This window comes from Lissotriton vulgaris, chromosome 5, assembly GCF_964263255.1.
Source record: "Lissotriton vulgaris chromosome 5, aLisVul1.2, whole genome shotgun sequence".
NCBI lineage: Eukaryota > Metazoa > Chordata > Amphibia > Caudata > Salamandridae > Lissotriton > Lissotriton vulgaris.
The window spans coordinates 1,065,151,301-1,065,178,080 of NC_141693.1; the positions used below are offsets into that span (position 1 = coordinate 1,065,151,301).

Consider the following 26,780-nt stretch of genomic DNA (forward strand, 5'->3'; position numbering starts at 1 on the left):
AATAAATGTATTTAAAATAGTTTACATGAGGTTTAAAATTTAATGTTTAGAAGAAATCTAAAAACAAAATGTGATATAATTATAAAATCTTTTAAGCGCTTTTTTGAATTGATAAATTATCGTAATCTTTTTATTAAAATATCATTAAAATTACTTCTAATTAATTCTATACATCACTGTAAGTAACTAAACAGGACGAAAATAATATTACTTTTTAATGCATATCAATGGGCTTCAGTGTTTTGTGGAAGGGTGCATGTCCCTCCGTAACCCTCTCGCCAACCCTCGCTAATCCCCTCCTTGCTCCTCCCTAACACCCTCCAATTTAGTTGTGAGTATGCCCCTTTTTGAGCCACTCCCCCATTCCCTTCTACATTTACTGTTAAGAAGTAAACTGACATGGTTGAGGATCTCTCCATAAAAAAGAAATGAGAAGTGGTGGTGGATATTTACACTTGTAGATTTTCAAATAGCATTTTGTAGAGATTTAGGGCCAGATGTATCAAGATACACTTTTGCGATTCTCAAATAGCGATTTTTAAGGAATCACTATTTGAGAATTGCAAAATGGTATGTATGTAGAAATTCGCAATTTTTTTATGCGATTTCTTAAAATTCCTTAATTGCAATTAGCAAATTGCTAATCACAATTAAGGAATAATTTCCCATTCATTTCTATGGGCCAGGAGGCCCATAGGAATGAATGTGAAATTATTCTCAATTTGCGATTCGCAATTTGCTAATCGCAAATTGAGAATAATTTCAAGGGTGCAGGGGTTGCACCCCTGAAATAAGCATGGGTGCACATGTGGTGCACATACATGCCCTAAGGGCATGTATGTGCACCACATGGCACTTTGAAAAATGCAAAAATGGGCATTTTTCAAGAAATTTGCAAATTACCACCAACTTGAAGTTGGTGGTAATTTGCGATTCCTTAAGGACAATTAGCAATTTTTTTTTGCTTCATACATTGCATTTAAGGAATCGCAAATTTTGAGATTCCGTAAATGCAATTGCAAAATAAGGAATCGCAAATTTGCGATTCCTTATTTTGCACTGAAATTTGCTACATACATACCATTTTGCTCAAATGAGTTTGCAAACGCCGAAATTGTGAGAATTTTGGCGTTTGCGAACCCATTTCAGCTTCATACATCTGGCCCTTTGTAGTATTTCAGTGGTATTACTAAATAAGTACAAATGTAGTTTGTGACTAGGCACCTGAACTTGTTGAGTCCTCAGAGCTCTATTACAGTCAGTACTAAATGCCAGGAAGGTAGTATGAACAATAGTTACTTACCTGTAATCTGTAGTTCTCCAGTATTGGTGTCTTTAATAGATTCACATGCCTGAATCATTCCCCGTCGTCGGAGTGGGAGTCCCACGGTACATAAAAAAGCAATAATATGCCATAAATATGTAGAGATATACCAATAAAACAAACCAGGAAGTAAAGTAGCCAAAGCTACAGGAGAAAAAACTTCCACGCCTATGACTATCCTAGTCACAAGCAGGACTGTCTGCTGATGCAGTTCCCACTCGTGAGTGGAGACCGTTGTCCTGCTGAGTGCGTCTGCCAAGACGTTCTCCGTTCCCGGAACATGCACTGCTTGAAGATTTATATTGTGCTTTAGTGCCCATGCCCATAGGTCTTGAGCTTCTTGTGACAGGAGAAGGGATCATGTTCCTCCCTGCTTGTTGGCATCCTGAATGATTGCACAAAACGCCTTGAGTGCTAGAAAGATAGCTCTCAGCTCCAGACGGTTGATGTGCCACCGCCTTTGTTGAGCAGTCCACTTGCCACTGATTGTGAGACCCTGAAGATGCGCTCCCCAGCCCTCGAGAGACGCATCCGTAGTGTTGGTGAGGCTTGGTGCATCTTGAAGGAATGCACACCCCTGCTGAAGATGTCACTTTTGTGACCACCAGAGGAGAGAATTCCGCATGAGTGGTGTGATTCTGATGAGATCTTCGAAAGTGCCGGAGACCTGTAGCCACTGCAGGCTCAGTTCTTCCTGGTGCGGTCTCATCCTGAGGCGACAGTTTGGTATTAATGGGATGCAGGATGATATCATCCCCAGAAAAGACTTGTACAGCTGAACTGAAACGGACTTTCTTGATATCAGATTCTGCGCCATGTGTTTTATCTTCATTTGCCTCTCCTCCGAGACAAAAGCTTGGAGCTTTTGGGTGTCCAATGTTGCTCCTAAGAAAGCTAGACTTTGAGAGGGTTTCAATTGGGATTTGTCAAGGTTGACGGACAGGCCCAGAGACACTGTTGTAGATGATAATGTGTAACCTCAAGAGAACTGGCCTTTATAAGGCAGTCGTCTAAGTATGGGAAAATTTGGATTCCCTCCTGCCAGAGGTGCGCCGCCACTGGAGCCAAAACTTTCGTAAAAACTCTTGGCGCTGACCGTAGCCCGAAAGGAAGGACTTTGAATTGGTAATCCCTGCCAGCCTGAAGCGCAGGATTTTCTGTGGCGAGGTAGAATGGGGATATGGAAATATGCATCTTGGAGATCTAAGGTGACCATGTAATCTCCTGCTGCCAAAAGATGTAATATTTCCTGAAGCGATAACATCCTGAAAGTTAACTTTTTTAAATATTTGTTTAGAGCTCGAAGATTTAGGATCGGGCGCCACTCTCCGTTTTTCTTCTTTATTAGGAAAAATCTGGAGTAAAACCCCATTCCCCTCATCTTCTGAGGTACGCTCACGATCGCTCCTTTTTGCATCATCAATCTGATTTGGGCAAACAGCTCCTTCAGGTGAGCTGGAGGTGGTCCTTTCGGTGGGACATTTGGAGGAAATTTCTCGAATTCTAGGGCATGGCCCCTGGCTACAATCTCCAGGACCCATTTTTCTGATGTTATCGACAGCCAATTTGAGTAAAATTTTGATATTCGCCCTCCAATTTTTTCTCGAGAGTGGGGCAGTAGTGGTGGCAGGTGAAATGTCTCATTGACGCTTATCTTTTCCGCTGTAATTTGTCTTTCCTCTGTTCTGGGTATAAGTAGACTATCTCTGGTCGTAAGATTGGTAGCGCTGGGTGTGATAGCGCTGATTATTTTGTCTGTAGGAGGATTGTTGGTTATATTCACCTCTGTTGGAGGACGTTCCCCGTCTTCTTGCTCCTCGAAAGGGCGGCTTGCGGAATTGAAGGCTGCCCAAGGAGTTTGCTGTTTCCGTATCCTTTTTTATCGTCTGTAAGGCTTCCTCCACTTGTGGGCCAAACAGATATTCGCCATCATATGGCATGTCCAATACCTTATTCTGGACTTCTTGTCCGAAGGAAGTGGAATGTAGCCACCCCTGCCTACGCAGAACCGCAGCGCCCGCTAGTTGTCGAAAGCCCGTTGAGGCTACATCCACTGCTGAATCAATAATCTCTAGTGAGATTCTTTGGCCTTCTTGCAGTATCTTCAGTGCTTCAGCCTTGGAAGGTTCAGGAAGGAGGTCAATGAACGGTGCGATGTCTGACCACATCTGTCCGTCATACCTTCCTAAGATGGCCAATGAGTTAGCCGCTCGAACAGTCGTGGCCGCCATAGTGGAGACGTGCTTCCCAATCGAATCTAGGCATTTGCCATTTCTGTCCGGCGGGGCTGTAACAGGGAAGGAAGGGTTTCTAGCCCTCTTTTGGGCTGCTTGGACAATTACAGAGTCAAGCTTCGGCTGCCCAATGAGGCACGCAGGTGATTTGTCCGGTGCCCTGTATTTCTTTTCCATTCTTGGCAGGACTGGGAAAATGGATACCGGGGTTGCCATGACCTTTATTCCCTCCTGCCAAATGAAGTCAATGATGGGTATAGACTTGATCTGTTTCCTGGGCTGATCTTTAAAGTCATATAGGAAACAGTCTTGTTCCATATGTTCCATATCAATATGAAAGCGTTTAGTTGCACGCTCCATCAAAAGGTGGAAGCTACCGACGTCCACTGGTGGTGAAATTGAGACAGTCTGAGGTGAGGGAGAAGGAGTTTGCACTTGGTATTCATCCCACTCCGACTCATCCTGTACTTCTCCTTCTTCTCTTTGTTCCTCTTCTTCCGAAGACTGAGGGTCCACAGGCTGATTGAGCGGTGGAGGTGAAGCAGGATTTTCTGGTTGAAAGACTGGCACAGGCGCTTCATTAGCCGGAGTAACAGGCACCGAGCCTGTAGATTCAGATGGTGGAAACCTTCTATAATAATCATCCAACATACACTGTAGGTTGGTCAGTAAAGCAATTGGCACCTGCAAGACAGGTACACCGTCTACCGGGGACGCCATTTGTACAGGTGATGGTATATCCTCCTGTTCCTCTTCTTGAAACTTTATATTTAGCTCAGAAGGACTAGTGGCTGCTCCAAATGTATTTTGAACCACGTCATCCTCACTATCAGAGTCTAAAAGCTGGTCAGGAACCTGCGACGACGTCTTCTGAGGTGAAATATGTAGGGGTGAGAGTTGGAAAGCTGTTTCAGGCCTTTGAACTAAAGACTGTTTTGGTGTAAGGAACACCGTAGATGGTGACCAGACCTGCAATGCCGTGCAAGAAGACAATTGCGGCGCCGACGGTGTGTCCACCGCTGCCAAAGGAGCAGACGTCAATGGTTCCGTCGTCGACGGCATATACTTCGTCAACGAAATAGGCTTCGTCGACGGAATGGACTCCGTCGACGAAATGGGCTTTGTCGACGGTAAAGACTTCGTCGACGGTATAGACGTCGTCGACGGAACAGGTTTCGTCGACGGTATAGAAATTGTCGACGGGACAGGCTTTGTCTACGGTATGACAGTCATCGACGGAATGGGCTTCGTCGTCGACGGTACAGTCTTTGTCGATGCCTTCGTCGACGGGGGTAACTTCGTCGACGGAGTGGAGCTCGTCGCCGACGAGCCCGTCGACGGCATCTTCTTCGTCGACGGTAGAGCTTTCAGAGGAGTCGACAACGAGGCATCGGCGACGATCGTCGTCGACGAGAGAGGTCTAACAGATACATAGACCATAGTTGGTGAAGAAGCCGTCGTCGACATTATCATCTGGGGTTTGGGAGATGAGAATGTCACTGTCGACGTAGATGTAGCGTCGACGGAGGTCTTCGTCGACGAGGAGATAGAAGATGGCGTCGACGACGATAAAGAAGTTTCCTGAGGTGAAACTTTGTCAACTGTCTGAGGCAATCTTTTGGTGGACTGTTTTTGAGGTGCAGAAGAACCCTCCATGTCCTTGCCTGCGGAGGCAGCCTTAGAAGTAGAAGGCTTGTCTGATCCCTTAGAAGGTTGATGTTTTTTAGCAACCTTAGCCCCAGGCGATGGCAATACCTCATAAGCAGGCCTCTTTCAAGACGCTGAAGTGGAACCAGAGGCAATACTGCCAACCTCAGACACAGGATTATCAGAATCCTTAAGCTTTTGTAGCCACAAAAGCAACCGACCCTCTCTGAGAGTCTTTTGAGGAAAAGTTCTGCAGATCTTACAGTCCTTGACTTGGTGATCTGGATACAGACAATAAATACATTTTTTGTGGGGGTCCTATTTAAAAAGCCGGAGCTTACCACAAGATTCCAGGCTCTAAATAGAGATTTCTTTGAAGACATCCTTGAAGAAAAGATCCAAAAGGAAGATAGAAGTGAAAAACTGAGCAGAGCTCAGGGAGACTCCCTTCACACGACATGCAGTAGAAAATCTGAGAGCCTGAGCCTCTGGGAAGAACCTTCTGGTGGGTGCTGGCGCCTGATTGGCTGTAGTTTGGACTTTACAAAATTACTAGGATAGTCATAGGTGTGGAAGTTTTTTCTCCTGTAGCTTTGCCTACTATACTTCCTGGTTTGTTTTATTGATATATCTCTACATATTTATGGCATATTGTTGCTTTTTTATGTACCGTGGGACTCCCACTCCGACGACGGGGAATGATTCAGGCATGTAAATCTATGAAAGACACCCCTAATACTGGAGAAACCCAGTTCATGCATCAGCAAATTAATTGCCCTTGTTTCCAAAGGTGAAGATGGTGTTAGTGTCGCTGAGGGCCTATCTTTAAACCTTTGTGAAGGAGGGTGCGGAAAGGTCAGAACAGCACTGGAAAACAGCAATATCCCAATTCATGGACGAGAGCCGTTGGGAGCCTGTTTCACACTTGCCATTTAAAATGTAAAAACACACCCAAAACCTCGCTCTTGGACTAAAAGAGACATAAATTGGAATCATGGAATCTGTGAGTAAGGAGTTGGCCTAATGGCTAGGGCAGTCGACCTCGGATCTGGGCAACGGGGTTCGAGTCTCGGCAATGATGCTGAACATCCTGTGATTCTGGGCAAAATCACTTATTCTCCCTGTGCCTGACAATAATGAATATGTCCTCATGTAACGCAACTGGTGCTATGTAAAGCGCTCTGATACCCAATACCTTCAGGTCCAGTTTGCGCTATATAAAGCCCTGAAAAAAAAAACTGTTGTTGGTTTAGGACACAGTTTACAGGGACTGGTCGTACTTGCACACAGCAATCGCTGAAGTCATTCTGAAAACATTTTCAAACTGGTCTGTGATTTTTGGATACATGGAAGTGGCCAAAGAGGCCAGGTCATGTTTTCTTTTATTTTTTAAGCAGGTTGACACATACAAAACTGGGCTTGCTTGTTTTATGATTCATCAGAACAGGCCTGCCAAATAACTCCAAGGCCCATGAACCAAAGCAAGAATCCTAGGCTGATCCCATGACTCTTACTCTTCCACAGCGGCACCTTGGTCTCCATTTCTTAAATCACCTAGCTTTGGATTCCAAGCTGCACCAAGAGTCATAGTCTTGACTTTCATTAAAAGTTCCAGGTAGCGTATACAGTGGTCATGAAGAGCCTTCACAGCCATAACTAGCATGCATTTGATAGAGTAATTTGAATCTGGTGTAGGGTGACGAGTTTTGGGAAACCTTATCTCGACTATCATATTAGTCCACCCAGCACTTGAGTGCATTGGGACTCATGACATCCATAAGAATGGGAGCGAGGAACATTTCCGTAGTTCCGCCCACCAAAAGGGAGAATCTGCAGAAGGAAACTGGTCATGTGAACTATCCTATACTCAGAGTATGAATGTGCATTAGTGCTGCATAGACATGAAGTGTGTTAAGAAGATCGTGTGAATTAGAATGAGGACATAATATACTATCTGCTTCCACGCAGGTAGACCTCTTACCACTTTAAAGATGTCTTCCCTTTTCACTTCAAGGACTCCATTCATCATGTCCATCAGGGCTCGCTGCTTTGCATCATCTGCCTGGGGGAGAGCAAAAAGTACTAGTTACAACTCTACCTTCCCAGTGTGAAGTTTAATGTATTAGCATGGATTAATTATATTCGATGTATAGATATACTAACATCTACATCATAAACAGCCGCGGTCCGTACAGGTAACAGCGGTGGGCCTGGTAAGGAGGGATTTCGAGGGACGATGCAGAGGGAACAAGTATTATTTATTTAATTTTCCTTCAGCATCATCCCTCGAAATCCCCCCTTACCCGGCCCTACCGCCCCACCACTGTTACCTGCACAGACTGTGGCTGATCATAAAGCACTGAACAGAGATCACCTACAATAAAGTCTGACAGAGACCGACTCAGTATAAAAAGTAAAACACAATTGCATTTAGGGAGGTAGCAGACAATGATGCCCATGGTGGGCCTCACAGAGAAATAACATAGAATCAAGTTTTGTTGAGTGCGAAACAGGCCAACATGGTGTATGCGCCTGGTTGAACTCGGTTATTACAGGATGCTGTTTCTGTAGCAGAAAGCCTGTGGATTCATATTTGCACAGATCACATCATTGCAGTCAACGTTTGGCTTCGGCAAAACCCCATGAAAACTGGGAGCTCTACTTTTCAGTGGTTGATTGTAGTAACTCTTCATGTTAGCATTTCATGTCATTGTCGGGCTGTATCACAGATGAACTGCAGTGGCACATTTCAGTGCTAGAAATAAAACTACCCTGAACAGTCATTAGCAGATTTCTCCATAACTGAATAAAATAAACAGGTCAACAAACCAGTGCTTCAAGTCGCTTTTGCTCTTCAATCTTTGCGCGCTCCTCTGCTTTTGCCTTCTGTTCCGGGGTCAAATATTTTTCTACCTTTATCTGTAATGAAAAAAAGAATCTAGTGTGGAAGGGTGCACAGTAAGTACTATAGATTCGTGTCTCGGTTGTTGCTCACCTTTCAACATAAACAGTAAACAGTGGCATGGTGTGGACACAAAGTAAAAAAGATATGCACCTTGGGCTACCTTATTCCTATGCATACTGTCTTTCCCGCTAAAGAAAATGTATTTTTGGAATAGTCCTACTAACGTGCAAGGCCCTACTATGTTTGTAGATACTGCCTCACCAAATGGGGGCGCTCCTTACGTCGCAATAGCTCTTTGTCCCACAAAAAGACTCAGAAGATCCATGGAATACGAGGGGCATGCACGCCAATTAAGGGCAGCAGCAGTGGGCCACTGGTTTGCTCTTTGGTACCCCTTGCACTGGTGACCCCAATACATACCTCTATGATGGACCCCCTGGCTCACCCCATAAGTCATATCTCTTCACACTCAATCTCCACCTCTCCCACTCAAAGACATTCCAAAAAGTAGAGTAATTCCTTCTCTCAACGATGACACTGGTGCCTTCCTTGGACTACAGAACAGCCCCACAAACACTCATCCTTTCACATACTTATAGTGAGAAATCTGCACTCGTCAGCCTATTATCCACTCTTGCACTAGTGACGGGTATCATCTGTGCCACAGCACGCTTCATAACTAAGGTGAAAAAGCCTGATCAGTACCCCGTTTCACACAGATGGGGTGCTTGCTTCCCACTAGAGGGGAGTACTACATTGCAGATATGCGGTACCATTTACAAAGCAGTAATACTCTATAAACACTTCCACTTGGCAGACAAACTGGCCACAGCTTAAGGCACAACACGTGCCAGATGCAGGTCTGCAACAATAGCAACTATCCCCAAGGACATTTGCTAAAACACCGAATGAACTAAGCAAGCATTGTCACGCTCACGCCCTGGATCTGGAACTCTATATTAGTTGAGATGTATTTTGCACTGTTTATGTGGGCCTCCAGTTCTGTTTGGTATGCTTATTGCAGCCTCAATTTTATGGAATTGGAAGCCAAATAGCACTTTGCTGTGGTGGCAAAAACATCAACTGGGCCCAACATTAGCCGTGTTCGCCGTAAAAAGCAAAGGCTGTTCTCTGTTCCATCTGCGTTTCAACCATACATTGTTTTTCCTCCCACCAACGCTTGATTTATACGATCACTTGCTAGTCCCCACTGCCGGGTTTGGCCACATCCATCTACACAAACACAAAGACATCGAATGTTTTTTCTCCTACCTCTGAATCCTCCACGGTAAGAGCCCTCTCGGGTTTCTCGTCGTCAGTGAAGCTGGGTTCCATCACTTTCTCTTCCAGGCCCAGTTCAGGGATGATTTCTTTAATCCTCACGTTTTTCTCCTTTACCCGTGCGATCTCCTGCTCCTTCTGCTTACAGACAGCGTCAAACTGTTTGTTAAATGCTTCTTTTATCTGGTAAATGATATCCTGCAACAGCAGAGAAGGGCATGTATTAGTAACAATTTACTTCGTAACCGCCCTGTCTAACGTGCACATTTTCAGGCATTTCTACCGGACCTTGTCCTGGCGCTAACCATGGTAGAACTATGAAGGTTCCTGATTGGCTGCTTCTCTTTCACTAGGTCACTATGTCAGTATCGGTCAATGAGGCAAAAACCAATTCAAGCAGTCGATTCCCACATGAGCCTGCCACTACATGAACCACTATTTATGTGCTTCTTTGTGCAGGATCACACAGTGCAAGGCCTCCTGGGAGTGAGAATGCTGAACACTAAAGCACCAGTGGTACCCTACAAATACAATCATTATAGACATATTTTACATTTAATGTCCATATGAAAAGTATAGCCCTAAACCGAAATCATCTCATCAGTTTAAGAGGGAGTGCAGTACATATCTTGGTTAATGACTAAAATGTGGGTCTGTCGACTTTGATTCAAAGGAGAGGAGTCTAAATTGAGAAAAAGAATACATAGAAAGACTGGCGGAGAAAAAGAGAAATAGGTTAAATAGGGTATTCATGTGCACCCTGGCTATGGGGTAAGAGAGGGTTGTGCGGACAGAGGGGGCAGTGGAACAAGTGTTAGGCAATACTGAGAAGGACTGAGTAAAGAAGATGCAATCAGTGCAGTTATGAGGGAGTCGGACACGCCTGTATGTATGTGTCGCAACAGCATGTCTGGCGTGGGTCACTGATGTGTGTATAGACAGACCCAAACTAACCTAGGCATGTGCATGTTTGTTGAAGCACATATGACATGCATCAGGTTCTCTTCCGATACCTGTTCTCAAGCTCAGACACAACAGCCACAACGCAAGTGCAGCTGCCGGCGAGCCTAGTGCAGCCCTCATGTGGCCTTACAGAACCCATGGTTTTGGAAATCCATGTATCACTTTATGCAACCTGGCAGCATACAAAATTACAACTGTGGAGCCTATTCACAAAGGTAAATTTACTAATGTGTAAATCTACTCCTGCTTCTAGGTGTAATTCCACAAGTTTGTACTAATCGTCATTTCCAAGTGTGAATGTACAGGTCTACGCTCTTTCAGTCCAGGGGGTGAAAACATCTAAGCCTGAATTTACAATAGTAAAATGAATACTAGTATTTTTTCGCAAATAGTGGCACTTTTCCCAACCGTGGCAGAAATCTCCCTACGGGAAAGCAGAGTGACAAATATTAAAGTGTATTATGCTTTAAAAACATATCAACTATGTAGGTATCAAGGACCCCCTGGTTAGGATATGGCTCCTGGGTCAGGGAAAACAATTTTTGTGCAAAGGTATATGCCCAGGCAGACTCACAACACAAGAACTGGCTTTTTAAAAACACATTATATAAACATAAACCAAGAAATTAGTGCAATGGACTGTAATGATATCAAAAAATACTTTTTAATTCCGATATTAAAAAATGAATAAATACATATAGATTTGTATACAAGATATACACAATAAAAGCTAATGATTCTTAGTATAATCCTTCTTTAACACATCATAAGAATTCATGACAGTTAGCAATAAAAATTATCCCTGATTGTGAAGGAATGGGCTGTGTATGTCAACGCGTTTCGACAATATCTTTTGTCTTCATCAGGACAAATGAATATTCAGCCACTTTTCTAAACAAAATAAAACAATGTTTTAGTTGACATCAAAATGACAGTGCATTGCATCTTTGATAATTATATACATCAAATGTTTCTGAACAAAATATCATTTGTTTGATATTTCATAGCCAGACTTGTATTTTTGAGCGAACTGTTAGAAAAAGAGGTTGGAAAACATTTATATCTCATATTGTCGATAGTTCATGATATTTCTAAAAGGTTTAAATGACAATTTGAACGTTAAAAAAAACACACATTAAATGCTATTATCTAGAGATCGGCGTAACATATTGCTATGTAACATTAGAAGGTGTCTATAGCGGTAACTGTAATTTGGTATATTTAAAAGTTATTCTAAATTTATTCCCTATTTAATTTTCTAATAATTACTAAGTTATTTGTCACATATGGCCTACGTATGATAGGTTTTTACGCATCCTACGAAAAACAGGGGTTATTCTGTTCATAAACAACTTCATTTACTGGATTTTAATATCAATTATCCAGACTAGGTTCAAAAGTCGGTAGATGAAAGTTAGATGAAAGTTAGTTTTTATTCGGACTTTCCACATATGACCTTCTTTACTAGTTATGGACTTGCAATACTAAGAATGTAATCTATCTGATTACATGCCCTTGTAACCTAGGATATGTGGGAGAGACGTCCCGCATGGTAAAGACCAGGCTGACTGAGCACAGGTCAGCCATCAAAACACAGAAGGTATCAGCCCCACTTGTGAACCATTTCATGGAATACAAGCATACACCAGAAGAGCTTAAATGGCGTATTCTGGAAAAATTCCATTTACAGAAAAACCAAGGAGGAGATGAAATATGCAAAAAAAGAGAGGTTTTCTGGATTTTCACCCTTGGAACATTTAATCATGGTTTAAACCAGGATTTACCTTGGGAGAACGCAATAATATAGCGGTAAAATGAAATTAATCCCGATATAGTGTTCCTCAATAAGGCTTTACCAGTAACAACATAATGATAACTGGGCTAATTCAAAAAAAAAAAATTTTGAATCGAAGTAAAGATACGCATGTTAAATGCACGAAATAGGGGTCCGCAGCTAAATACTCATAATACCGCTTTAAATAGAGGCGGAGCCTAATCTGAATGAGTAATACATCACCGGATATAAATAGTAGTAGAAAAAGGACTTTGTATAATCCTCCCTTTCTACACGGACCGCTGACGGAAGCACACGCGTTTGAGCTACTAAGCGATAAAACGGTAAGAGCTCGATAAACTCCGCAGTAACGAGGCGGAACTCCGCGAAGCCATACTTCATCTGTTTGGCGCCCAATTCTGAATGTAGTTTTTCTCTGTTCTTCTCAGACTCAGCGGGTCTTGTACCTTTAACGAACGTCAAATCCCGCTGAGTGCAAAACATTTGAATCACCGGGTGGGGAGAAGAAAGAAAAAAGGAAAAAAGAGTGAAAAATTCGTAGCCATTTTAATTTCACCTGCAAGCGAAACCAAGGTAAAAATAAAAAGCGTTAAGAGCTGAATTTGGAGGAACGCTACAATCAAAAGATAAAATGTTACTGATAATATCGTCTACCCTTGTGTTTTAAGGTCTGGCTACAAACTGCACTTACGACGGAGGCAGGCTCCTGAATAAGTCCAATTGCATGCGGCACTGATGCAATTGACCAGTCCACAGACTAACAACTACACAAGATCGTTTTCCATTTACATTGGGGAAACTACCACTTAGTAAAGGTAATATTGAAAGAGAGATAATCCAAAATAAATTTGGTAAAAAGGAACTTTTGTTTTAAAAAGATTAAAATACCAGGCATTCTTTGATAAAACAGGTGATTAACTATATGAGCAACTACGCACTGCAGTGGCAAAATGACGGAGAGCGCTTGAAGTCTCTTTTGCAAAATCGGCAAGATTTAGATGAAGGTAGAAGCGAGATGGGAGCAGTGAATTATGTTTAAACAGGTAAAAAATGTGGGACTATGAACGTGAGAACAACAAAGATTAGGAAATAAAAACCATGTGAACCTTTCTGCAAAATAATAAATCGTTGTCTCTTTCTCCAAGACAGATTTCACATACCTACTCCAAATATTAAAGGAAAGGTTCCTCACTCCCTTCATCAGTGTTGTTTGAATGTGTTTATATCAAAAAGAATTTTAGGTAAGATCAAATCAAGATAACAATGACAAATAAAAAACGAACATCGATAAAGTAAAGAAGGTCATATGTGGAAAGTCCGAATAAAAACTAACTTTCATCTAACTTTCATCTACCGACTTTTGAACCTAGTCTGGATAATTGATATTAAAATCCAGTAAATGAAGTTGTTTATGAACAGAATAACCCCTGTTTTTCGTAGGATGCGTAAAAACCTATCATACGTAGGCCATATGTCATAAATAACTTAGTAATTATTAGAAAATTAAATAGGGAATAAATTTAGAATAACTTTTAAATATACCAAATTACAGTTACCGCTATAGACACCTTCTAATGTTACATAGCAATATGTTACGCCGATCTCTAGATGATAGCATTTAATGTGTGTTTTTTTTAACGTTCAAATTGTCATTTAAACCTTTTAGAAATATCATGAACTATCGACAATATGAGATATAAATGTTTTCCAACCTCTTTTTCTAACAGTTTGCTCAAAAATACAAGTCTGGCTATGAAGATTTCTATCAAACTATTGATATTTTGTTCAGAAACATTTGATGTATATAATTAACAAAGATGCAATGCACTGTCATTTTGATGTCAACTAAAACATTGTTTTATTTTGTTTAGAAAAGTGGCTGAATATTCATTTGTCCTGATGAAGACAAAAGATATTGTCGAAACGCGTTGACATACACAGCCCATTCCTTCACAATCAGGGATAATTTTTATTGCTAACTGTCATGAATTCTTATGATGTGTTAAAGAAGGATTATACTAAGAATCATTAGCTTTTATTGTGTATATCTTGTATACAAATCTATATGTATTTATTCAATTTTTAATATCGGAATTAAAAACTATTTTTTGATATCATTACAGTCCATTGCGCTAATTTCTTGATTTATGTTTATATAATGTGTTTTTAAAAAGCCAGTTCTGGTGTTGTGAGTCTGCCTGGGCATATACCTTTGCACAAAAATTGTTTTCCCTGACCCAGGAGGGGCTCCAAACCAGGGGGTCCTTGATACCTACATAGTACTACACACGGTGTATCCGTGTGGGACCTTTGTGTTTTATCTTTTCATTTGCTGTTGTTGGAAACTGTATATAACATTGTATCTTCTTCTGTAAGTGTTAACTCTTTATTTTTGCAATTTTTTCTGTCATTTGTCTTGGACTTTGGCGTAACATTTGTTTTAAAAAACATTAGAATAAAATGGCCAACCTTCAGACCTTTGGCTTTTCAGATGAGGAATTTGCCACACTGGTAGACACTAACGTAGATTTTGGTAATAACCAAGCTAGCAATCCACAAAGTAACAGTGATTACAATAAATTATTAAATCTCCAAAAGAAACTCATTAGAATAGAGGCCCATGGGGAGTTTATGTTGAACTATCTTAAAAATGGCATAATCCCAATGGGTCTGAGGATCCGTAACATCCCGGGCCTCTTTGTAGACATCAAAGCGTTCTTAGTGAAGTGGAGTATGATCGCGAGTCGTTGCTCGAGAGACCTTATGATTCTGATCATTTCCACATCAAAAGAATTTGCCGTTGAAATAAAAAAAGAAATACAGGAACTTGAAGATAAAATGAAAAAATCCACAACGTTAGAAGAAGCAGAGAAACAATTGGAGACCATAAAAAAAGATATTCTATCATTCTCTGATTATTTAAAAAAAAGGAAGGAAGACAAATTTCTGAAAGATAAAAGATCCTATACTGTGGAAAAAACATATCCCTATATTGTAGAAGGTTTCTTTAAAACTGACTCTCAAACTGGAACATATAACCATACTTTTCAACATAGAATTAATAACTTCTCAAATTCCTCAGATTCAGACTCGGAGGGAGAAAGCAATACGGGGTATCAGGATGATAGACCCTTTGATCCCAGAAATGGCCAAAGGAATAGTCGGCAACCTTTTTTAGGCCGACGGGGGGGAGGGGAGGCCGTCAGAAAGTCAGGTTTCAGAACCATACAAGAGGCAACTATCAGACCAACCAATACGCCCAGGAACTTCAACAATACCTAGAGACGAGAAACAAACAATACTGGAGGAACGGGATGTAATCCCAATATTCAACTTATCCTCCCATACCCTTGAGCCCTCGGATTTGTCTCTCCTTACCAAGGGTTTATCCTTTGTTCCACATGCAAAAGTAAATACTTTTGAACTCTACTGCGATATCCACTCTTTCCTGAGAAAAATTAGGCTAAAAAAGTTCTTCCAACAAAATGACCCAATGGAGTTAGATAATATAAGCAATAACATTGTAGCTTTACCATCTACCTTTACTCCTTCTCTGCAACAAGTAGGTCCCGAAGTGGCCATCTTTGAAAAGGTTGTTCTCAAACGGTTAGATCAAGCCTTAAAATTCATTCCCAAACCTAGATACAATATTTCAAAGGAGGAACATGATTCCCTTGAAAAACTGAAGAATGATGATACAATCGTAATTAAAAGCAGCGATAAAGGTGGAGGCATAGTCCTATTGGACTGTACCACATATGAAAACAACATGATCAAGATGCTAAGTGACCCTACTTTTTACAAAAAGATCAAATCTAACCTAACAGAAAGAATAGTTAAAACTATAAATAGACTAACCACAAAAGCTTTAAATGAGGGAACAATAAATAAAAAAGAATTTGAATTCTTAAACAAATCGGACAGGAAGGTATCTTGCATATACGGACTGCCCAAGATCCATAAGGACCAAGAAAACCCACCCTATCGTCCAATTGTTTCAACGATAGGAACACCTCTTGAAGCTCTTTCAAAATATCTGGATCAAATTCTACGCCCATATATCTCACTTTCGCCATCATATGTGAAAGACACAGGGGATATAATTGCAAAGGTAGAAAACTTGGTATATAACGAATGTAATGATATCTTAGTGACCCTCGATATCGAGTTGCTTTATAGTAATATACCCCAGACAGGAGCAATTGAGGCCACAATGTGGTTTATCGACTTACATCAGATCCCCTGTTCCAAACCCTTCATTAGAGATTGCTTAACTCTAGTATTAAAGGAGAATTTCTTAGAATTTGGTGAAGATCTATACTTACAAATCAAAGGTGTAAGCATGGGGGCCTCTATGGCCCCCTCAATAGCAAACATCTATATGACCCTGTTCGAAAGTAAATTCATTTTCAACGAAGTAGCCCCATTCTTCGAGTCTGTTTCCCATTGGTACCGGTACATAGACTATATTTTCTTTGTATGGACCGATGGGGAACAGACTCTGAAGGAATTTCTTCTATGGTTAAACCTAACAGATGAAAACTTACGTTTCACTGCACATACCAATAAATCCAAGGTTGAATTTTTGGATATTAACATAAAGAATAAAGATGGTGTCCTTGAAGTGGATTTATACACAAAGCCCACTGCTCGAAATACCCTTTTACATTTTAAAAGTTATCATCCAAGATGTCAAAAAGACAGTATCCCCTTCTCTCAATTTTTGAGAGTAAGGCGTAACTGCACAAACATAAGGGATTTTGACACCCAAGCAGAGATTATGAAACAGAAATTCATCCAAAGAGGATACCCACATTGTCTTGTTAGAGTGGCTTACAAGAGAGCTCGCTTCTACGATCGGGATACCCTTCTAAATTCTCAAAAACAAAAATCTGACCCTAAATTGGTGTGTGTAACCAAACACTCAACCATGGACGCTACAGTCAGACAAATAACTAACTCGAACTGGCATCTGCTAAATGCACTCGACAACCAACAAAAGTTACCAAAACCAATGTTTGCCCATAAGCGAAATAAAAATCTAAAGGACCAACTAGTTCATTCCCGCTATAAAGGCAACACAAGAAATATTCCTTTTATTCAAAAATCCATTGATGGAACAAATGCGATTAAAGGCACTTCACGTTGTGGATCTTGCCAGTCTTGTGATGCCATTATAATTGGTGAAAATATGCAATTCAATAATATAACGATTCAAGCAAAAGAGTTATGGACTTGCAATACTAAGAATGTAATCTATCTGATTACATGCCCTTGTAACCTAGGATATGTGGGAGAGACGTCCCGCATGGTAAAGACCAGGCTGACTGAGCACAGGTCAGCCATCAAAACACAGAAGGTATCAGCCCCACATGTGAACCATTTCATGGAATACAAGCATACACCAGAAGAGCTTAAATGGCGTATTCTGGAAAAAATCCATTTACAGAAAAACCAAGGAGGAGATGAAATACGCAAAAAAAGAGAGGTTTTCTGGATTTTCACCCTTGGAACATTTAATCATGGTTTAAACCAGGATTTACCTTGGGAGAACGCAATAATATAGCGGTAAAATGAAATTAATCCCGATATAGTGTTCCTCAATAAGGCTTTACCAGTAACAACATAATGATAAATGCGATAATTCAAAAAAAAATTTTTTGAATCGAAGTAAAGATACGCATGTTAAATGCACGAAATAGGGGTCCGCAGCTAAATACTCATAATACCGCTTTAAATAGAGGCAGCGCTTAATCTGAATGAGTAATACATCACCGGATATAAATAGTAGTAGAAAAAGGACTTTGTATAATCCTCCCTTTCTACACGGACCGCTGACGGAAGCACACGCGTTTGAGCTACTAAGCGATAAAACGGTAAGAGCTCGATAAACTCCGCAGTAACGATGCGGAACTCCGCGAAGCCATACTTCATCTGTTTGGCGCCCAATTCTGAATGTAGTTTTTCTCTGTTCTTCTCAGACTCAGCAGAAGGCTTGACTGTCTGAAATCACCTCCTGAAAATCCTTCCGGTCATCTTCAGGAATTTTCGGAACTAGCTGCTTGACAGAATCCATCAAGGCATGGATATACCTCCCCATCAGGCACGTTGCGTTGGTTGACTTTAACGCCATACTGGCTGAAGAGAAGGCCTTCCTGGCACCCTGATCTTGCTTTCTGGATTCTTTGTCCCCAGGAACCTGTGGGAAAGCTCCAGCAGATTTCTTTGAGCAAGCAGCCTGCACCACCAAACTCTCAGGCAAGGGATGAATTGATAAAAACGCAGGGTCCTCAGGTGCCACTCTGTATCTCCTCGCAACTGTTCTTGAAACTGCAGGAGCAGACAAAGGCTTCTTCCAAACCTCATAGATGGGCTCAGTCAAGGCCTCGTTGAAGGGTAACACAGGCTCAACTACTGACGAGGGAGAATGAAGAATCTCAGTCAAGATGTTAGGCTTATAGTCAGCAGTAGGAAGAGTAATATTCAACAGACTCGCTGCTTTTTTTATAACAATGTGTTAAGGCACCACATCCTTTGATGGCACATTTGAAACTGAAGCCAACTCCCACTCAGGTGACAGTTCAACCCCACTGGCCTCACACAAATCTTCAAAAGGATCCTCAGAATCCCGTAACTCCCCTTCTTCAGTATCCGAATATAGATACCTTTCCTCTTCCAGAAGTCTCTGAGCCTTTCTCCGAGACCTTTCCTTCACAGTCGAAGCCAACGGGTTCGGAATCGACTCCGACGGCACCAGAGCCGGCGTTGAACCCGACGTCGGACGAGGCTTCTCAGCACGAGGTCGGACAGAATCCTGCCTCGGAGTTGTAGGCATCGGCGTCGACGGAGTCGGCGTCGAGCGCTTCGGCGTTGACGACACCGGAGGTGTCGGAAAATGCCAATGCGGTGGTATAGCCGGCATAAAAGGCATGAAGGGCGCAGGGGCGTAAGCCTGGGGAACACCCAAGTTGAAAGCCATAGGACCCGTGGGACCAACAGGTGCACCAGACGGGAACATTACCCTAGAATAGACACCAAACATGGCGTTCAAGAACTGAGATGGATCCTGACCTGGAGCTGGAAACTCAGGATATGGTTCTCTGGGTCGATCCTGAGGAGGCGGAGTCAAAACGACGTCGACCTCTTCAACGAGTCCTGGAACCGGGGTCGACGAACCCTCAGGCACCGGAACCTCGACTTCACCAGCCCCCTGCTCCTCACCTTCATCCTCCTGACCAGAAGGATTGGATGGAACTGGAGAATGGACCTGCTCCTGTGATTCGGGTGAACCTGGATGTGAAGCCTCACCAACAGAGACATGCTCCGACTCCGAAACCACCACCTCTTTACTCACAAGCTTGACCTGGGACTTCGGTCTCGAACCAGAGCCTTTTCCGGAGTGATGACGTGACTCATGGCTCCTCTTCTTGTGTTTCTTCCTCGAAGACTTCGAAGCGTGAGCTGAAGACAACTCCGAGCGTGACCTCGATCGAGACCTCAACCTCGATCTCGAACGACGAGTTCGGGACTTCGAAGATTTCTTATCCTTCTTACTCTTAAGCTTAGCCACAAGGAGCTTCGCCTGTCTTTCTCTTAGCGCCTTCGAAGTCATCTTCTTGCAGCAAGGACAGTCCTCGACGTCATGGTCGGAGCTTAAACACCAGACACAGCAATCATGAGGATCGGTGATAGACATAGTCTTGCCACATTCGCCGCAAGCCTTAAAACCAGTCTTCTTCGACGACATCTCGAAGAATATAAAGTTAAACAGAATAACAGGTTAATAGTAACAAAGTTACTGTAAAGCTACAGTACGATCCCTGAAAACCGTTAGCGTCGACGACGCGGAAAAAAGGGAACTGATGTCATCACGCCGGCGTGGGCCTATTATAGGCGTCGGTGACGTCAGCGGAGTCGCGAGCGGAGCCGTGTCTCTGTGACGTCCGCGTCCACGTCGGCACGAAGCTACAAAAAGAATTTCCGAATGTTGCTGACGCAAGGGGATATTCACAAGGTGAGGAATCCACACGGCAGATGTATCTATCAGAAATTCTTTGATAAAACAGGTGATTAACTATATGAGCAACTACGCACTGCAGTGGCAAAATGACGGAGAGCGATTGAAGTCTCTTTTTCAAAATCGGCAAGATTTAGATAAAGGTAGAAGCGAGATGGCAGCAGTGAATTAATATTTAAAAAGGTAAAAAATGTGGGACTATGAAAGTGAGAACAACAAAGATTAGGAAATAAAAACCATGTGAACCTTTCTGCAAAATAATAAATTGTTGTCTCTTTCTCCAAGACAGATTTCACATGCCTACTCTAAATATTAAAGGAAAGGTGCCTCACTCCCTTCATCCGTGTTGTTTGAATGTGTTTATATCAAAAAGAATTTTAGGTAAGATCAAATCAAGATAACAATGACAAATAAAAAACGAACATCGATAAAGTAAAGAAGGTCATATGTGGAAAGTCCGAATAAAAGCTTTCATCTAACTTTCATCTACCGACTTTTGAACCTAGTCTGGATAATTGATATTAAAATCCAGTAAATGAAGTTGTTTATGAACAGAATAACCCCTGTTTTTCGTAGGATGCGTAAAAACCTATCATACGTAGGCCATATGTGATAAATAACTTAGTAATTATTAGAAAATTAAATAGGGAATAAATTTAGAATAACTTTTAAATATACCAAATTACAGTTACCGCTATAGACACCTTCTAATGTTACATAGCAATATGTTATGCCGATCTCTAGATAATAGCATTTAATGTGTGTTTTTTTTAACGTTCAAATTGTCATTTAAACCTTTCAGAAATATCATGTACTATCGACAATATGAGATATAAATGTTTTCCAACCTCTTTTTCTAACAGTTCGCTCAAAAATACACGTCTGGCTATGAAATATCAAACAAATGATATTTTGTTCAGAAACATTTGATGTATATAATTGAAAAAGATGCAATGCACTGTCATTTTGATGTCAACTAAAACATTGTTTTATTTTGTTTAGAAAAGTGGCTGAATATTCATTTGTCCTGATGAAGACAAAAGATATTGTCGAAACGCGTTGACATACACAGCCCATTCCTTCACAATCAGGGATAATTTTTATTGCTAACTGTCATGAATTCTTATGATGTGTTAAAGAAGGATTATACTAAGAATCATTAGCTTTTATTGTGTATATCTTGTATACAAATCTATATGTATTTATTCATTTTTTAATATCGGAATTAAAAACTATTTTTTGATATCATTATAGTCCATTGCGCTAATTTCTTGATTTATGTTTATATAATGTGTTTTTAAAAAGCCAGTTCTTGTGTTGTGAGTCTGCCTGGGCATATACCTTTGCACAATAAAAACATATCAAAACATTTTAATATAAATGTAAAATAATTAAAAATGATTACTGGATTCAAGCTAGTCTGGCTTATGAGGGACATGGCCTGGCAGTTGGGCTGGATTATTTTCATGGGGAGCAGGGTCAAGACTGATTTGCATTTGGCTGGGTCCAAACTGGGGCCGTGAGTAAAAAAACAAATGATTAAACCCACATCTGTGAACGGGGCTGAATGTTTGATTGTTCAGCATTCTGTCCATCATCTGTTCTTTTTGCTCTTGGTAACCAAATAGAGGAGATGGTAAACATACTATACAATACAAAGCAGGACACTGAGATAAACACTCTATATATTGTTCACATGGTCTAATGTTCACAAAGCTTTACGTTTTGTAAAGTATGGCACTTACCTAGACCAGGAGAAAACAATACAGTGCAGTTTAGCAAAAGCAATACCGTAACACAAGGTTCGCCAACAGCTAATGGTCGAAAACCTTAAAGTTGTGTAAATATTTATCAAGGACCCCCTGAGTACATGGAAATGGAGTTCCTAGACCAGGGAAAAGCAAATAATTTGATATGTATCAATCTAGGCAACAGAACGTAATAAGTGGTCGAAATGAACTGAGCTAAAACATAGGTTGTTTGTAAAAAAGGGGTAGTTCAATTTTATTCATAAATTCTTTTAAAAAACACATTAAAATAATAATACATATTCACAAATTGTATGCGACATAATAAATCAACAATACACAGCAACACTTTAAGAGAGAAGGACAAATAATCCAACAAATGAAGATTATATAAAATGAACACAATTTTTAAGAGAGAAAGGTGTGGCTAAAATAATCTCTACGCGCGTTTCGGCGAACCAGCGCCTTCTTCTGGAGCAGCCACGATAGTATTTAAAAAACACGGAGTATATTAACGCTATTTGATGTTCTCAATCTGGATTATCTGTATATTGACTTTCTTTTCTTTGGTTAGGTGACGAAGATTGTTGAGTTTTGAATTTCTATATTTCCTTAAGTGAGGAGTGGGATTTCAGTTAGACCCGCCTGCCGGAGTTAAAATTTATGGCCACGATAATGAATATTTTTGTGGATCCCAAAAGATATAGTCCTCCTGATGTGGAGATAACAAATGGCGAGATTGCCTTTTTACTTGTGCTCAAGGAGCGATGGATTTCAAAGTGGTTTAAAATAACTCCCTGTCCAATAGATATCAACAGGGCTCAGAGATTCCGGCGGCGGGACACGGGGGTTCTATGCTCCTTCCACGAAAGACGGCCGTGGAAGGAGCATAGAACCCCCGTGTCCCGCCGCCGGAATCTCCGGCAGGCGGGTCTAACTGAAATCCCACTCCTCACTTAAGGAAATATAGAAATTCAAAACTCAACAATCAAGACAAACAAATTACATCGTGTGACTATGGAATATCTATCTGCAAACCTTAACTAAAATAGAATATCTTCGTCACCTAACCAAAGAAAAGAAAGTCAATATACAGATAATCCAGATTGAGAACATCAAATAGCGTTAATATACTCCGTGTTTTTTAAATACTATCGTGGCTGCTCCAGAAGAAGGCGCTGGTTCGCCGAAACGCGCGTAGAGATTATTTTAGCCACACCTTTCTCTCTTAAAAATTGTGTTCATTTTATATAATCTTCATTTGTTGGATTATTTGTCCTTCTCTCTTAAAGTGTTGCTGTGTATTGTTGATTTATTATGTCGCATACAATTTGTGAATATGTATTATTATTTTAATGTGTTTTTTAAAAGAATTTATGAATAAAATTGAACTACCCCTTTTTTACAAACAACCTATGTTTTAGCTCAGTTCATTTCGACCACTTATTACGTTCTGTTGCCTAGATTGATACATATCAAATTATTCGAAAACCTTAAAGTAACACTCTTACAAATGGAGACTGCACATTTTCCATCAAAGCTGGATTATTTTGCGTACCTTGAGTATGGGTTATGATTCACAATACTAAGGGTTTCCAAACATTGAAACAGTGTAGGGAAATGTCAACCAGCACTGTGTCCTAGTCAATGCATTTTTGGGTAGAATGTTCGGTCATGGACAAACTGAGATAAAAAGCAAGCAGCAGGCACTTGCTCATCATGCCCAATAACCAAGTGCTGCTGTTTGTTTGTGCTGCTGTGTTTCTGTGCTACATTCTAAAAATGTGATGTCTTTTACTGTGATTGTAGTTTGGTTTTGACTATTTTATTGTTTCATGTCCTATTTTTAATTGTGTTATGTCGCACTGTGTCAGTTACTGTGTCATGTTCTGTACTTTAGACATGTTAAAATGCTGCTACATATCAAGCAAAAAGCAGCACATGACTTTAAAGTTCCTATGACAATCAACCATTTACAACTGCTGATAGTTGTAAAAAAGTGCTGATCCCGCTCTTCAACTATAAATACTAAAGACCTCCACTCTAAGGGGCCTATCCACAATACATTTAGTAGCACTACAATTATACTATTAAAGTACTACAAAATGTTATTCACAAACCTATGAGTGTAAATCTTCAACTCCACCTGTCCTATTGTATCTATGGGGAGATCCTCATACATGCAACTTTACTACTTAGTAGTAAAATGTGGGAGGGACCAGGGGGAGGGGCTGGAAAAGGGGCATACTTTCTCTTAAATGGGGGAATGTAGATAAGGGTAAGGCGGGGTATAGGGAGTGTTAAGGAGGGGCATAGGGGGTGCGAGGGAGGGGTTAGAGAGGGACATCCAGGTGCACACAAAGGAGTAAGCCATTGTGTTGTAACTTGTGGTTGTTATAATGCATCCTCTCCATAGTTTCTCAGTTCCCTGCTGCTCAGCCAGTGTGTTATGTCATGGAATATTGATGAGTGCCTGTGCTTGTAGAGTGTCAATTGGGCTAAGCAGTGACAATGCTGCTCCTGGTGGGGCATTTATATATGACCCATAACCTGTAACCTAAAAGATATCTTTTTAAATAAATGTACATTTTGCAACCTACGTGAACCGGCTACCTAAATTACAACACTGGCGATGATCTAGAAACAAACCTACATGGAAGGAACTTAAGAAACAACCAAGTGAAGAAACATCAAAACTGCAAGAGGAGAAAAGAGACTGAAAAATAGAAAAGTAGACACCCTGAGCACCACCAGTGTCTTCTCCATCAGACAGTCTGTGCATTTAGAGAGTGGTCTTCTTGACTGTTCACAGATGAACAGGGAATGCAGCATTTGTGATGCGAAGTGAACCAGCATTGAGATGAATCACCCACTTGAAGAGCTGAAGTACAGATTTATTAGAATGTGCAGTGGGTAATATTTACGGTCAGCTGGTGATGAATGTATTTTGGATTTCATGCGTGGGGACTCTTTACAAGGGGTAAGGTGGTAAGAGTACCTTTTTATTGCCTTTAACCACCCTGTCAGGTACGGCGTGCCTTGCTGGATAAAGGGACTTGAACTATTGCATGCTGAAGTAGCGCTGAGCTAAAGGGATTAACTTGTAGGAAACGGTTACCTAGTCAGCATTATTATTTAAAAATGAACCGTGGGGGGGCATGATCAAGATGGCGGTGGAGTAGCAGCGGTATTTGTGAGCTCTGCTAGCCATGGCTGGCATATTAGCATCCAACAGCGATCCTGGACACAGCACATAGCCGAATTCGCCCTATATCCACCGGAGCATATAAAGATTAAATACAGCGACCTTTGAGTGGCGGCGGAGCCGTTTTTGCTTTGGAGACGCCTTGCACAAGTGGCCCGGCTGACGAGACAAGGAGCGGGGAGAGGACAACCCCCAGGCCGCGATTTTGGGGAGCTCGGTGCTGAGACTACTGTGCAGAGGCCCTCTTGGGACTGGGGAAAGCGTCTGGAGCAGAAAAGGGTGCGAGGCATAATCCGGGGCGACAAACAGAAGAGGAGGCCTACTGCACCGAGACCCAATTAGGCGCAACAACTTGATGTGTGGCTCCCGAGATGAGCCATGCAAAAGCTGACCTCCGACAGTCATGGCCCAGAGAAATGCTGCATTGACTTCATCCAGCAAGGGAACGGCGTAGCAGAGAGACATGGGGCCCGAGTGCAGCGTTAGTAAGGTGAGAGCTACAGGCCGATGGGGCTGCGGTGGGAGGCCGAAGATGGAGACAGGCCCTGCCTAGGCCTGAGACAGTAGAGTAGGCCTCACCACAAGGATATGAGAGGACTCTCGGGACTCTTTGAAGCGCCATCAGGGACCAGGCACCAATCATACCAGCAGACCCCAACCAGTACGGGGCCGGACCGGTCCCCAAAGAGTGAAATAGACGCAGCGGCCTGTGGGGGGAGGTCGGGCTGGGAAGAACCATCCACGGCGCCCTCTTCGCACAATAACTACACTCCACGCTGTTACTTGAAGCGTAAAAGGCCATTTTATCAGGACAAGGTTGCTACCAACTAGACTTTATTAAACATTAAATAAATGCAATAAATATACTTTTCCCATCCCATACCGACTCAGTCTCCATTCATCCTTCTCGAAACCATCTCACCTGTTTGACTCTTCCCCATTCACTTGGTGACCTCCTTCCTCTCCCCATTCTCCCCTTCACTTGTCCTCCAAGCATCCTCAGTTGAATTTCCTTCATTGGCTCCCGTGCCCCGCTATCAGTCACCCGTGTACCGTTCTTCCCCCGAGGAGTGGATCCGCCCATATGTGACTCACCACCCCTCCAAAGTACAGCCAGCCAGGGAACCCCCTTAGGACGGTTCCCTGCCCCATCCCCCCAGTTTCTGGGCATCTTTCGCCTCCCGTCAGCCGGCCCTGCGGCACCCAGTGGACGACCCATCCACTATCTAAACTTGTGTCCCGTAAAAAATTACTATCGGTGGGACAGTCGTTAGTCGCGAAAGGTGCCAAACATACACAGGACCAGTTGCTCCCCCAGTTCCCATGCACCGAACGCTTCCCCACACTCCACCACCTGGGCCTGCATCATGTGTAAACAAGTAACACTTCGGGGCTAATCCTTGTGCATGAAAGGTGCCCCCATCGTGGTAAACGACCATCCATCACCTGGGCCTGCGTCATGTGTAAACTAGAGAAACATTCGGGCTAATCCTTGTCCATGAAAGGTGCCCCCCATTGCGGTGAATGACCATCCACCGCCTGTACCTGCATCCTGTGTAACAAGCAACATTGTCGGGCCAACCCTTGTCTGTGAAAGGTGCCCCTCATCGCGATGAACGACCATCCACCACCTAAACCTGCGACCCGGGTAAATAAAGAAC

General features: G+C 41.9%; 1 protein-coding gene across 2 annotated transcripts in view; it reads right to left on the minus strand.

The window, feature by feature from the left end:
• The window catches only part of CFAP43 (cilia and flagella associated protein 43), a 922,989-nt gene that overhangs the window by 310,449 nt on the left and 585,760 nt on the right, over positions 1–26,780 (minus strand). For both annotated transcript variants that reach the window (XM_086922745.1, XM_086922746.1), the window contains 3 exons: positions 9,383–9,589; positions 8,035–8,124; positions 7,187–7,267 (listed from right to left, as the gene is read on the minus strand). In XM_086922745.1, the coding sequence (XP_086778871.1) occupies positions 7,187–7,267; positions 8,035–8,124; positions 9,383–9,589 (378 nt within the window). The remainder of the gene's footprint in view (positions 1–7,186; positions 7,268–8,034; positions 8,125–9,382; positions 9,590–26,780) is intronic.